This window comes from Nilaparvata lugens, chromosome 7, assembly GCF_014356525.2.
Source record: "Nilaparvata lugens isolate BPH chromosome 7, ASM1435652v1, whole genome shotgun sequence".
Taxonomy (NCBI): Eukaryota; Metazoa; Arthropoda; class Insecta; order Hemiptera; family Delphacidae; genus Nilaparvata; species Nilaparvata lugens.
Genome location: NC_052510.1, coordinates 33,918,450 through 33,932,825, shown reverse-complemented (window position 1 = coordinate 33,932,825; position 14,376 = coordinate 33,918,450). Strand labels below are relative to the sequence as shown.

The 14,376-nt window shown below is 34.4% G+C and overlaps 1 protein-coding gene across 6 annotated transcripts in view; it reads left to right on the top strand.

Annotated features, from left to right (window-relative positions):
- The window catches only part of LOC111054394 (HEAT repeat-containing protein 5B), a 170,947-nt gene that overhangs the window by 113,405 nt on the left and 43,166 nt on the right, over positions 1-14,376 (top strand). For all 6 annotated transcript variants that reach the window (XM_039432602.1, XM_039432598.1, XM_039432601.1 and 3 more), the window contains one exon: positions 980-1,255. In XM_039432602.1, the coding sequence (XP_039288536.1) occupies positions 980-1,255 (276 nt within the window). The remainder of the gene's footprint in view (positions 1-979; positions 1,256-14,376) is intronic.

Genomic DNA, 14,376 nt, shown 5'->3' with positions numbered 1-14,376 from the left:
AAATTTCATGAAAATCTGTTGCCGCAAAGAGAAATAACAAAACCGTCGACTTGAATCTTGCCTCACTCCGCTCAGCCAACTATCTTGTTCTTTGTCTGTGTCCAAAGTAATAAATTGTGAATATTCCCCATTAAGTCTATTAGAATATTAAGTTTGTTTTTTGATCCTGCAAAATTATCTCTTTAATGTGTGAATATTTCCTATTTTAGTGATAATAATAAGAAATATTTATTCTATGTTTGGTTTTATTTATTTATTTATACAATCATTCAGAATTACACAACTTACAGAAAAGTACCACAGGCTAAATCGCCCAAAACGGTTCCAATTCTAATTTATACAACATTCCAAATGTAGTTAGGTTATGTATCACTTCAAAATTCTTCAATTTACAATTCAAAACATATAATTCATCACACACTAATCATTTTTAAATTAAATTAATTACAAATACTTGTAACTTGAAATTCCAAACATTGAAAAAACGATTAAATTTTGAGACCGAAAAGACAAAACACACTATCAAACTTATCGCAGATTACAATTGATGTTTTGAAGCATCGAAATAAAAAAATCTACTTTGTGAAAGTAATTAACGATTGAAAATGTTGTGAAGTGAACAAAAACAAGACTTTACCTACTTCGGACTATGTGTAACCTTATCTTAATTAAATAGCACAAGGTTACCTTATTTTTTTCTCTTTCTATCACTTCGATGATGTACTTATTGAATCAATCAATAAAGAATAAAGTCACAGTCTGGATTGATTTTAAGTTTAATTTATAGAATAGAATAGATGTATTTTTTCTTTAGGGCTACTTTAAATATAAATAACAATATAAATCTCAGTACCCTTTTGAATTATTTCTTCATCAAGATAAAATAAGGGTACTGGGTTTTATATTTTTATTTAGAATAGATTTATTTTTTATATTCAGATTTGGAAGGATAATTGAAATATTTTGTTTGAATTGTCAGAAGCTGGACTGGGCGCTGATGCGGACAAGGCAGCGAGCAGAATGGGGGGTGCAGTGGCGGTGGCGGGGGACGATGATGAAGAGGTGGATGACGACCAGTCAGAGTTCCACGCAGAGGGCGACACGACACGCGCCTCCGTCCAGCCAAGATGGCCGACGCGCGTGTTCGCAGCCGAGTGCGTGCGCAAGGTCATCGCTGCCTGTCAAGGTCATCGCAACAACCCCGCCCACTTTGACCTCACGCTCGCCAAGGAGATGCAGCTTACCAAGAGTCGAGGTTATCTATTTGCCACTAATTCACACCATTTCATTTTGAATTGTTAAGAATTATTGTGTATTGTTATATTTTGAATTGTATTGTATACTAGCAGAAACCCGTGCTCCGCAAGGATCTATTTTAATACTTGACAAACTGAAAACTTGACGTAATTAAATTTTGAAGAATTGAAAATAGACCTATAACCATCCTTGGTTAATTAAGATTCTACATGCTAAATTCAAAATCAAATCAAAATCAAAATTATATATTTATCCTTAATAATAATAACAAAAGATAAAAACTTAGAAATTAGAAATACATTATAATAATAACACACAGTATTGAACTAAATAATACAATAGAAATAATGAAGGTCCCCGCAAGGTTAAAAAACCTGTGCGCAGAGGCCGAGTGTTTGAAAAATCTAGATATTTTAAATTTTCAGGAAAAAAAGATGAAATAAATTAATTCAGTGAAAGGAAACAATAAAAAACTGAAAGAAAAATCACTGAATTTGAAAAGAAACTTACTAAACTTAATTAAAAAGAAACTAAAAAACAAGAAGAAAGAGTATGAAGGAAAAGGGGAGTAAGAAAGGATAGGGGAGAAGGCAGAGGGAGACCTAATAGAATTAAGTTTTGTTTCTCAAGATAATATTGGAGAGAATAAGAGAAAATTTGCTTGGCTTTGGCAGCCACTATTTGAATTATTATGTCATTCGAAGCCAACCACTCATTTATATCTCTTACCAGCTTTTTACTCAACTTATTGGTGATGAATTGACGAGGGATTTTATTTATGAGTTTTGATACAATATATGAGAACTGTCTTCTGCAGATAGATAAATTAGTGTCAGCAACCTGAAAAGTAATGAATGAGGGACGGAGATTGTATGTAGATTCACGCAAATTGAATAGATATTTATGTTTGTTCATATAAGTTATGAGAATTTTAATATACAACTGCCTTACAGTTAGAACCTTGAATTCAAAAAAAGATTTTCACTTGGATAGCGTCTAGGCTTTCCTAGTATGGCTTTGATTAGGGTTTTTTGAATGAAAAAAATTTTATCTGTATGATTAGAATAAGATCCACCCCAAATTCTAATCCCATATCCAGATAATATTGTATATAGGCAAAATATATAAGCTTTGAAACCTCTTTGTCACTAACTTGGCTAATATTACGAAACTTACTTATCCAATGTTTAAGTTTATTACAAGTAGTGTTTATGTGGACATTCCATCTTAAATGTTGGTCAAGCATTATGCTAAGATATTTAACATGTTGTTGACTTTTCAACTTGGAGCATGAGCAATTAGTCAAATCTAAATTTGGGCAATCTGATTTATGGATAATTATTTTGTCTAGAGCATGTGGCAGACCAGCAGCAGTTGGTAAAAATGTCATGAAGTTACTTTTATTTATATTTAAGGTCAAAATATGTTCATCAAGCCAGAATTTTATAATTTTAAGACCAGTTTCTGATTTATTCTTGGCTTCCTCCCATGTCGCTCCAGTGAATAACAATGACGTGTCATCCGCGAAAGAGACTGTCACACAATTCTCAACCTCTAGTTTGATAAGATCATTGATGAATAAAAGAAAAAGAATCGGTGACAATACACTGTACCTTGTGGAAGGCCGTAATCAGAGAGTTTTTTGCAGCTAGTTTTATTGTCAATTTTGAGGAATTGATAGCTATTATTTAGATAGCTGGTGAGAAGTTTGAGGGGTACTCCACGAATGCCTAGCTTTACCATTTTCATTAGAAGTTTAGAATGTGGGACAGTGACAAAAGCTTTGGCAAGGTCTAAGAATATAGCTATTGTTTTCAAATTATTAGAAATTGTTTGGGTTAGAAGAGCAATGGCATCTATTGTACTTTTATTAGATTGAAAACCAAATTGATGTTTATGAATGATATTATGCTTTAGTAAATAGGTAACTAGACGGGATTCAATTAATCTTTCAAATATTTTGGAGAAACTGCTCAACATACTGATAGGACGGTAATTTTCTGGATTTGAAGGGTCACCCGTTTTATGTAAAGGAATAATATTTGCTAATTTTAAACTATCTGGGAAATGACCCTCCAAAAGACATCGATTTATTATTATTGTCAATGGTCTGACAATAAATGTCCAAATAATTGTCAAGCATTTATTGTTAATTCTGTCAACACCTGGAGCTGCGTTAGTTTTCAACGATTTCAAAGTGGTAGAGACTTCATTTTCATTTGTAGGAGTTATGAAAAACGATTCATTAGAATTCTGTAAACATGAATCCTTGAATTTGTTACCAGCAGCTGAGATAGGATTACTTTTTTTCAATTCTTCAGCATAAATTTTTCCAACCTGCACAAAATGTTGATTTAGTACATCGGCATCCAGTTTTGGAAATTGTGTACTTCTTTTCCTTCCCAACATTTCATTCAATGTTTCCCAAATGTTTTTAGTATTATTTTTATTTTAATTAATTTTGTTTTTATAGTAACTACATTTACTTTGTTTTAGTAATTTATTGAGAAAATTTCTATAAGCAATATATTCCTCCTTCAAAATTGTAGGCTGTTTTGTCAGTGTTTCAAACATTTTGTCACGTCTTCCAATTGAATTTACAAGGCCACGTGTGATCCAAGGTTTGAGAGGTTGGAGTCTATGAGGAATGTTTACTCTGACAGTAGCGTGTTCAATGTGATTTGATATCTTGTCTGTGAACATGTTCATTTGATCGTTAACGTGGAGATTTGCTTCTAATAAGTCATCCCACTTTTCTGTTTCTATTGAGAGTAACAATTTATTATAGTCTATTTTTGTAAATGAAGGATTAGGCTTTACAGACTTTGAAAGGTCCGTGTTTAGATCTATGTGGATGCTGACACAAAAGTGATCTGTAATATTTGTTTTTATTATTGAGCTTATTACATTATTAGGATTAAAGGTGGAGTTTTTGAAAAATATATGATCTATACATGATTCTGATCCATTATTTATTCTAGTAGGTTTATTTATAAATGATTTCAAACCATTTAGAGATAGAATTTTGAAATACTCGTTTGAAATCGATGTATTTTTATTCAAATGAATATTTAAGTCACCTGCAAAAATTATGTTTGGCTGGTTTCTAATAGAATGTAAGCACTCATTTAAACCGTTCAGAAATATATCTATATTAGTTGAAGGTGATCTATAGATTGCGATAAGGGTTATCTTTTCGTTTACTCCGGACACCTGAACGTCCAAGACAATCGAGTTTGATTCTGTTATCTCAAAATTCAACTCATCTACTATCATATCACTCTTATGAAAAACCGAGATTCCATCACATTTATTTATTTTACCTGGCTTATTAATTACTGAGTATCCATTCAAATTGAAATTGAAGTTTTCATTATCAACCACCCAAGTTTCACTCAATATAATAATATGAAAATCTACAGAACAATTACTTAATATATATGAAAACTCATCAAAATTTTTATTTAGACTTCGGATATTCATATGAATAATATTAAGGTAAGATTTACTATCGATATTGCCAAACAACTCTGCCTGACATTGAAAGATATCTTTTTTTTTTAATAGTATTATAGGTCTCAAGAGAAATCAGTTCATCAGAGTCATTTATGATAACCATAAGAAAGAGAAAGAACAAAACAAGAAGACGAAATTAAGAAGAGTATGTATAGAGAAATGAAAAAAAGAAAATAGATAAAAGTTCAATAGAAAATTAATAACAAAACCAGCTCCCGGCTTTTCACAGTCGCCATATAATTAAATAACAAGTCCAGTTTACTTCAGATTCAAGATAAAAAAGTAGGTAAAGTCCAAATTGTTAATAATAATAATAATTTTTACTTTTGTAGTTTTAATAGGTCATCGTCTTGGGAGATCCTTTTTGCCGGTGAGTCCTTTCTCTTTCTAACCAAAATCTTTCCCTCCCTCACCCAAACAAAGGCTAAATCACCATTTTTTGCCAAGCCTTTCGCTTTACCGAGTAGGTATTTGTTATAGGAAGTCAAATGTTCATTGAAATAAACGGATTGTTTTGGAAGATTCGGGTGGATTTCAGTAGAGCACAGACGACCTTTCTTTTTAGCAGAGTCTCTCCAAAGCATCCTTGTTGACCGCGAAATGAAATGAACAATAATTGGCTTTGTTTTTAACTTGGTAGAAGGAACCCTATGTGCTATAGAGATGTCTTCTCTTTTAAAAGGTACATTAATTGCGAGGGCCGCCGTTTTCAAAACCGACAAAATGTCCTCTTTTTCGGTTCCTGGAATACCCACAATCTCAAGGTTATCCGAGTAGGAATGTTGTTTAAGATCATTCATTGTTTGTTGTAGAATCAAATTTTCAACTTTGAGTTTCTCACAATCCTTTTTCAGCTTTTCATTCTCCGCACACACAGTTTGTAATGTTTCTTTCAAGTCCGATACTGTAGTATTTAGAGCGACAATATTAGAATTCAGTTCATTAAATTTTGAATCTATGAACTCGATGAAGAAGTCTTTTAATGAGTCCAAAGTGTGTTCACCCTCAGAGTTTCTATCACTTGACGTCTCACCTTTACAATTTGCACATTTCCAGTTAGCCTCTCGCGAACCAAGCTTCACGAATTTATCCATAGTGCGAGGCTTAGTGCAGGTGGGATGGTAAACATTTTTACACTCTGAGCACTCAATAATTTCTTTTATGTTATTGAATTCATTTTTACACTCGAAACACTCGTCAGACATGATTATTGTAAGTTACGGAAGCCTCAGCTGACGTCTTTCACTATCTCTATGGAGACAGCTAAGATTATGATGTTGATTAAATAAACAATCATTCTTTGTCTGAGTTTGAATGAGACGTTTTATTCCTATCTACTTAACTGGTGCCGAAACCAAAATATTATCTAGTATTTTTAGTTGAAGTTAATAGGAATTTTCGGATAGATTTTGAAAATGCCAAGGAGGAAAAAGGAAATTGCATCAAATATTGAAATTACCGGGAAAGAACCACCACTTATGGACGTGAAATGTCTCATGAATTTGATCGGATCAATTCAGGAGTTCCAAGGAGAGGTAAAAGAACTTAGTCTATTCTTGGAGAGAATGGATGCCATCCATTCTCAAATTATTGACAGCAATTTTGATGAATTAACAACTACAAACCTGCATTCGTTTTTCTTGTCTAGAATAAGTACATCAATTATGGTTGATTTGGGAGTATCGTTCAGTTCATCTTGGGAGGATGTTAAAAAAGCCCTTAAAGAACGTTATGCAGGTGCAAGGAAATCAGTCTCTGCAATGGCAATGAGAGTGTTGGAATTGAATCGTGATTTGGGAGAGTCAATTGGTAGTTTTGCCAATCGGTTATCGCAATTGGTTAAAGAATTGAAATCGAAAGTTTTAGATTCGTGTAATACTAAAGAGGAAGGGGTATGGAGAAATAAAATCTATGAAGAGTTATCAATGGAAGTTTTGTTAAGAGCAGCTTCGGAGCGAGTATGTACGAGTGTGAAAATTGCAAAACCTCAGTCTTTAGAAGAGACTATTCAAATTGTCAAAGATGAGGAGTCTTATTGGAAAGAAGCTAGTCATAGACACTCAAATTGGAGAGTGGTTGAGAATAAGAGAAGATATTCACTTAATAGTAGAACCTCTCCTGTTTATGGTAACAGATCGAACCAGAAATGGAGAACTGATGTAAAGGGATTGGTTACTAATGGGAAAGGAAATAGAAAGGAAAGAGAAGGGAAATTAGCACGAAACGAGTGTTGGGAGTGTAGGGAAGAAGGGCATTTTGCCAGAGAATGTCCTTACATTTATAGAAAGGAAGTTACCCCAAAAAAGAATTTTGGAAGAAGAGAAGTCAATGCTTTGAGGAGGAAGGAAAATCGCAAAAAAAATTTGGAAGGTAGTTCTGATGGAGAGAGTTTAACTCACTCCTCAGATAGTGAAAATAGCTGTTACCGTTATGAAAGTCAATATCGAGAGAAAAATGAAAAAGACTGGCCTGAATTGAAGGAAAATAAATCAACCAAATTATCGACAAAGAAAGGTAGGAATAAAGATTGAGGATTTCGGATGAGGAATATAGGTAGCAAGGAACAAAAAGTGGATTGCAAAAAAGGAGAGCTACCTATATTTTATGTGAAGAGTTGGGATGTTTATTGCTTGTATGATACAGGATCGGACAGTACAATAATTTCGGAAGAAGCATTAATAAAAATTGATCATAGTTTGAAAATAGAAGGGTGTTCTTGTGAAATGTTAACTTTGACAGGAAGAAAAGCTTTAAAAGGGGAAGTAGATTTAAATCTGTTTGGATTGATTGGTTTTAAAAAAATTATGAGAGTTCATGTATCAACAGAAATAATGAACAACAAGTATGATGTGATAATTGGTTGTGATATGATGAGAGATCTTGGAGCTGCTCCTATCAATATAAATGGTCAATGGATAATCAAGTTGGGGGATAGAAATTATAAATCGAAAAATTCAATTGCTAAAGAAAAACATTTACTAATGGGTTCCATTGTGAGAGGAAATTGTAATGAACAATTTATAGACAAGGAACAAGAAAAATTAGCATTCTATATGCTGGAAAAGTATAAGGACACTTTATATAATGAAGGAGAGAGTCTGACAACAACAGGGAGAGTTCAGCACTCAATTCAATTAAAGTCATCAAAACCAATATTTATAAAAGCCAGAAGGTATCCACATGCAATGAAAAAAATCATTAGAGAACACATTAAGGATATGCTAGAACAGGGCATTATAAAAAAGTCTATCTCTCCATTTTGTAATCCATTATGGGTTGTACCAAAAAAGTCTTCCCCTGGAGAACCGCCAAAACATAGGGTGGTTGTAGATTTCAGAGTTTTAAATGATCAAACAGAGTTGGAGAGATATCCCCTTCCAAGGCTAGAGGATATGATTGACAGAATGCACGGAGCTAAAGTTTTCAGCACTCTGGATCTAAAGTCGGGATACCATCAAATAAGAATGAATCTAAGGGACATGGAGAAGACAGCATTTAGCTTTAAGAGAGGACATTATGAATTTACAAGGATGCCTTTTGGGTTGAAAAACGCAGTACCAACGTTTCAAAGGCTGATGGATGAGTTTTTAGAAGACATAAATGAAGAAGCAATACAAATCTACATGGATGATATCATTGTGTTCAGCAACAATCTCGAAGATCATAAAGCACATCTCACACAGTTATTTGAAAGAATAAGGAAGTTTGGCCTTAAGCTGTCAAAGGAAAAAACTAACTTGTGTCAATCTGAAGTGAAATTCATGGGTCATGTGATTTCGGAAAGTGGAGTTCGTCCTGACAGCCAGAAAATTAGTGCAATAAAAGACATTCCAATTCCAAAGAATTTGAAAGAGATAAAAACATTTTTAGGCATGGTCGGCTATTATAGAAAATTCATTCACAAATTTGCACAGATGACTGAACCATTAACAAACTTATTAAAAAGAGGTGTGAAGTTCCACATATCATCAGATGTTATCCAAGCAGTTGAAAAGTGTAAAGAAGCAATTTGTTCAACGCCTATACTTCAGTTTCCAGATCTTCAACAACCCTTTACATTAACAACAGATGCTAGTGGGGAAGCAATAGGAGGTGTACTATCCCAAAATGAGAAACCGGTTGCTTTTGCAAGCAGGAAACTTACTCCGGCCGAGAGGCGTTATAGTACAATTGAAAGGGAATTTCTTGCTATTGTATGGTGTGTTGAGAATTTTAGACCATACCTTTACGGAAATGAATTTGTGCTAAGAACAGATCACATGCCACTTTTATGGATGAATAAGCTGAAAGAAACATCCGCCAGGATAACCAAGTGGAAAGAAAAATTGGCTGTTTACTCATTCAAAATTCAACACATTAAAGGAGTAGATAATGTAGTTGCTGATTGTTTATCTCGGAATATAAATCCTCTACAAGTGAAGCAAATTAATTTGGAAGTGATGGAAAATTGCATTATAAATGATAAACGTAATCAAATAATTCTTGAAAGACAAAACTTTGGAGGTATAACAAAAACTACCCATCGTTATGGCCCAATTCATACTTATACAATTACAATTGGCCCTCAGGCGACAGATGATGAACTGAAACATACAATAAAGCAGTTGATGGTAAGGGGGAAAGTTTATTTTATATTTTCCAAGGAAAAAGATTTTATTGATAAAATTAAGAGCTTTCATAAAGATGAATGCTGGGACTCAAAAATACACTTGATAATTTGTGATAGACAAGTTAAAACAGTTGAAGATAGAAGAGAACAACAAGAAGTTGTAGAACAATATCACATTGGAAGGACCAACCATAGAGGGGAAAAGGAAACGTTGCAACACCTGAAACGGCAGTATTATTGGCTGAATATGGCCAAAACAATAAGAAATGTGCTGGGAAAGTGTGCAGCATGCAATATAGCAAAATATGACAGAAAGCCTTACAAGACGCCTCAGATGGTCACACCTACTCCCGCAAGACCAGCAGAAATAATTCAAGTTGACATTTTCTATTACAATAAACTGAAGTATCTTACTACAATCGATTGTTTTACAAGGCTTGCTTCTGCATGGATTTTAAAGAATAAAACAGCCAAGTGCATGGAACAAAATTTACTAGAAATTTTTGAAAATGATTTGAAAAAAAAATGTTGAAACAACTGAAAGTTGTCAACCTTATCATTCAACCTCCATTTAGAGAGACTTTTGTTTGAGCCGAATGTAAATCTATATAGCTTACATAAAAATGAATGTCTGTTTGTATGTTTGTTCCCTATAGACTTGAAAACTACTTGACATAATGGCATGAAACTTTGGGAATATGTTGTGTGAATATTGGGGATTGTTTCTGAAGAGAAATTATAATAGGGAGGATCATAATAATTATTATTAATCCATTTTACAGACCTATGTTTTCGAAATTTTTGGCAGAGCGGCTACCGAAGAACGGAAAGATGATCATGATTCATGATCATATTGTGATAATATGATTGAGCATCTGAAGTTACCAGCTGTATAATAAACACGTCACCCTGTGATAAATTGTGTACTGCTATTGAAACGGTAGTTTGGAGTTGAAGTTGGTGTAGTTGATTGGTACCAACTGTAGATAATCGTTCCTTAGAAGACCCATACAAATATAGTGTAGTTGATTGGTACCAACTGTAGATAATCGTTCCTTAGAAGACCCATACAAATAATCATCCCCTATCATTAAAAAACTGGAAAATGTTGAAAAAATATTCACTTCATGAAAGAGAGTTGTTCATATTGCGTTCATTAATTAATAAAGAATGAAAGAATAATTCAAAAAAATTGAATTTAGCTTAGCTTTTATTCATCCTAAAATTGAAGATAGAAAGAATATGAAATTCTGTGTGATTCATCGTACATCGCATATTTCCTGGACCATCTATTGACAATCAACAACTATGAAAACATTAATTCATTTCTGAAACACTGATTTAACCTATCTATTTTTATTTATTTTTCAATTCAACACTTTACTGATAGATATTACTACCAATTGATTGAGAAGAATATGTTTTCGGAATAATGAATGTTGCATGACTAAGCACATAGAAAGTCCGTATTGAGATGTAAATAAAAATATTAATTGTCAGATGAATTTCATGATTCACCAAATAAAGTCAAGTGTGACATGGATACATTGACCTGTTGGCGGTAAGAAGTTTGCCGGGTGGGCTAGTTGTAAATAAAGCTTTATTATTGATAGTCAACGCTGAAAAAATACAGGCTCAATCACCAGGAATACTATAAATTCTATGAGGGACCAGTAAGTCATTAATTTTGAGTAGTTCAATCACTTCCATTATGGACAATCATGAATCAATATGTTTTAGTAATTCAATTCAATTTAAAAATACTGTTGTAAATGTGCTTTTTCAATTGTCACTTTATTTATTAAAAGTTTACATCAAACAAGATAAAAATAAAAATAACTTAATCTTTGAACGTCTCTCATAAAACTCTTCATAAAACACTAACTTTAACTTAAAACTCCAATTTCAACTTAAAACTCCAACTTCAACCAGTTATTTACTTGTAAACGTTCGTTGCTAAAACAGTCACCTTGGCAACCGTGCTCACATGATATCCACGTAGGGCTAGCCTACATCACTATCCCCCCCTTTAGGGATATTGGTCTCCAATATCCAGATTTCCTTGATAAGGTGATAGAGGATTGTGTTTTGATTTGGTTCTTCATTCATTTTTTTTCAGTATTACATTAGAACTCGTAGAGATCGGACTTATAGTGGAGTAGTAATAGTGTAGTATAGAAGTAGTGAGTCAGCAGTTTGTTCGCCATCAAAAGTGGAACAAAAATATTGCATCGAATATTGGTCGTCGACCGCGGAATTCATGCAAGCAAAGCGACCTGCTTTTCGCGGCCGTTCTAAAGCTCGCGTTCGCGTTTCCGTGTGCGTGAGTGTTGATACGAGGGCTGTTTGAAAGGTATGTTTTCAAAATATGTTTAACTTAGTGAAGCCACCTAGTATTCCTACAGAAGAGCAAGGAGAACAGGAAGCCACTAACGACAGTGTCAGTATGGACACCAAAACCATGCTAAATACATCAGAAATTCAGTGTTCTCCGGATAAATATATCAAATTAAATAAACTCGAAACTTCAACCGAGCAGGTACTTTTCATCGCCTGGAAAGAGACCGATGAGAAGAGGAAGGAATTGGAGAAGAGCAACCTAGAACTGTTAAAAAAAGTGCAGGATTTGGAAGCAAGATTTCTGAATATTGAGAAGAAGATTCACAGCTCACAGCCTACCAGCTCAGCAGCCGAGAACTACTCAACAAATGAGGAAGAATTGGCCAAAGAAACGGAATGGATCAGGACTCGTACTAAGCGGGCTACCAAGAAGAGGAAGCTTAGTACTCCATCGCCAGAAGTCAAAAATGTGTCTGCAAAAAGAATTCAACAGAACTTAAATTCTAAAACCACTGACGTGGAGAAGAGAGAGAAGAAATAAATGCCACCACCCCCAATCATAGTGGATGGTATCAAGAATCTAGATGGACTCCTTAAGAGTTTGAAAAAAGTGTCGCCAGCTGACAAATTTAGAATAAAACTCTTGAGTAGAGAAACGTTCAAAATAAATGCAGTCGACTCCGAAACTTATCGGAATGTTACCGGAGAACTGATTAATGACGGATTTAACTGGCATTCCTATGAAGATAAGCACTCGAGACCAATAAGAGTAATGATTAAAAAACTTCATCACTCTTGTAGTACAGACATGATACTGGAAGATTTGAAGACACGAGGATTGAAAGTACTAGAAGTTGTAAATAAGCTGAAGTGGAAGACAAGAGAGCCATTAGATATGTTCATAGTCTCATCCAACGCGGAAGAAAATATAAAAACAGTTTTCGAACTTAAAAAAATACTTGGTTGCAAAGTGGAAGTGGAAGCACTGAAGAAGGCCAACCTGATACCGCAATGCAAACGATGCCAAGCATACGGTCACACTCAAAAATACTGTAACAAGGAGCCTAGGTGTGTAAAGTGTGCAGGTAAACATCAAACAAAAGACTGTACAAAACCCAGTGATGCTTTACCAAAATGTATTCATTGCGGAGAAGCACATCCAGCCAGCTATCGAGGCTGCACTGTCGCAATCGAATTGCAAAAGATTAGAAACTCCAATAAAACAAAAAATATTCCTGATTTACGGAAGAACACAGTGAAGAATATTCCACCAAAAATCACAGAAAATACACAAACCCACAATCCAAACAATGAAAGCGCGGTTAAGAAATTAACTTTCGCCCAGATTGTCTCAAAAGAAAATAGACCAAAATTGGGAGAGCCAAAAAGTGAAGATAACAATAATATTTTGCATCTCATCTTGGCAAAACTGGATAGACAAGAACAAATAATCACCTCACTGCAGTCTAAATTCCAGAAGTTAGAACAAAGTAAACTACTGCAATTCAAATGATTCATTCACTGAAAATAATGGAATGGAACGCAAATGGATTGTTACAACGGCAACAGGAGTTGGAAGCAGTTCTAAACATAGAGAAAATAGATATATGTCTTATATCTGAGACTCATTTCACAAAGCAGTCGTTTATAAAATTCAAAGGCTATAGGATCTATCATGCTTTACATCCCAGCAATGTCGCAAGGGGTGGAAGTGCCATCATCATCAGAGACAATCTACTACATCATGAACAAGTGAAACTTGAAAGTAATAGAATACAATTGACAGGTGTAGCAGTGAAAGCAGTCAATTATCATTTTGTTGTTGCAGCTATTTACTGTCCACCCAGATATTCCATCAGAAAAGATGAATATTTATCATTGCTTGATATGTTAGGAGATAAATTCATTCTTGGTGGAGATTTCAATGCAAAGCACGTGCATTGGGGATCGCGCTTAACAACACACAAGGGAAGACAGCTCTATGAAGCAATGAGAGAGATGAGGTGCGAAGCTCTTTCAACTGGTAAACCAACCTACTGGCCCACCGATACAGCCCAGATCTTATAGATTTTTTCTGACAAGGAATATATTGGTAAATTATTTGCATTTAGAGGATAGTTTCGATCTAAATTCGGACCACTCACCCATCATTTTGACTCTGAGTGATTCAATTCTACAGAAGGAAAATGCTTGTCCTGCGCTTGTCAACAGCCACACGGATTGGGATGGTTTCCAAACGATGCTGGATGAAAGAATAGAGTTGAACTCGCCATTAAGAAACGTAGAAAAGATTGATCAGGAGTTAGAGAAGTTTGTTACTGATATACAACAGGCAGCATGGTGTAATACTCCACAATTCAGAAGAAGAACCACTGGAAAAAATTACCCTGCAGAAATCAGAGAAATGATTGTGGAAAAACGAAGAGCAAGAAGGAGATGGCAGCAATCACGTTCCCCTCAAGACAAAAGAGTTTTAAACAATCTAACTCAAGAACTAAGGAGAGAGATTCAATGTATCAAGAATTAATCAATCAATAATTACTTGATAAACTTAACAGCAGAACGCAGTACAGACTACTCACTCTGGAAGGCAGCTAAAAAAATAAAAAAAAACCCATTCATCAATCTCCTCCTCTCAGGAAGCAGAACAGACA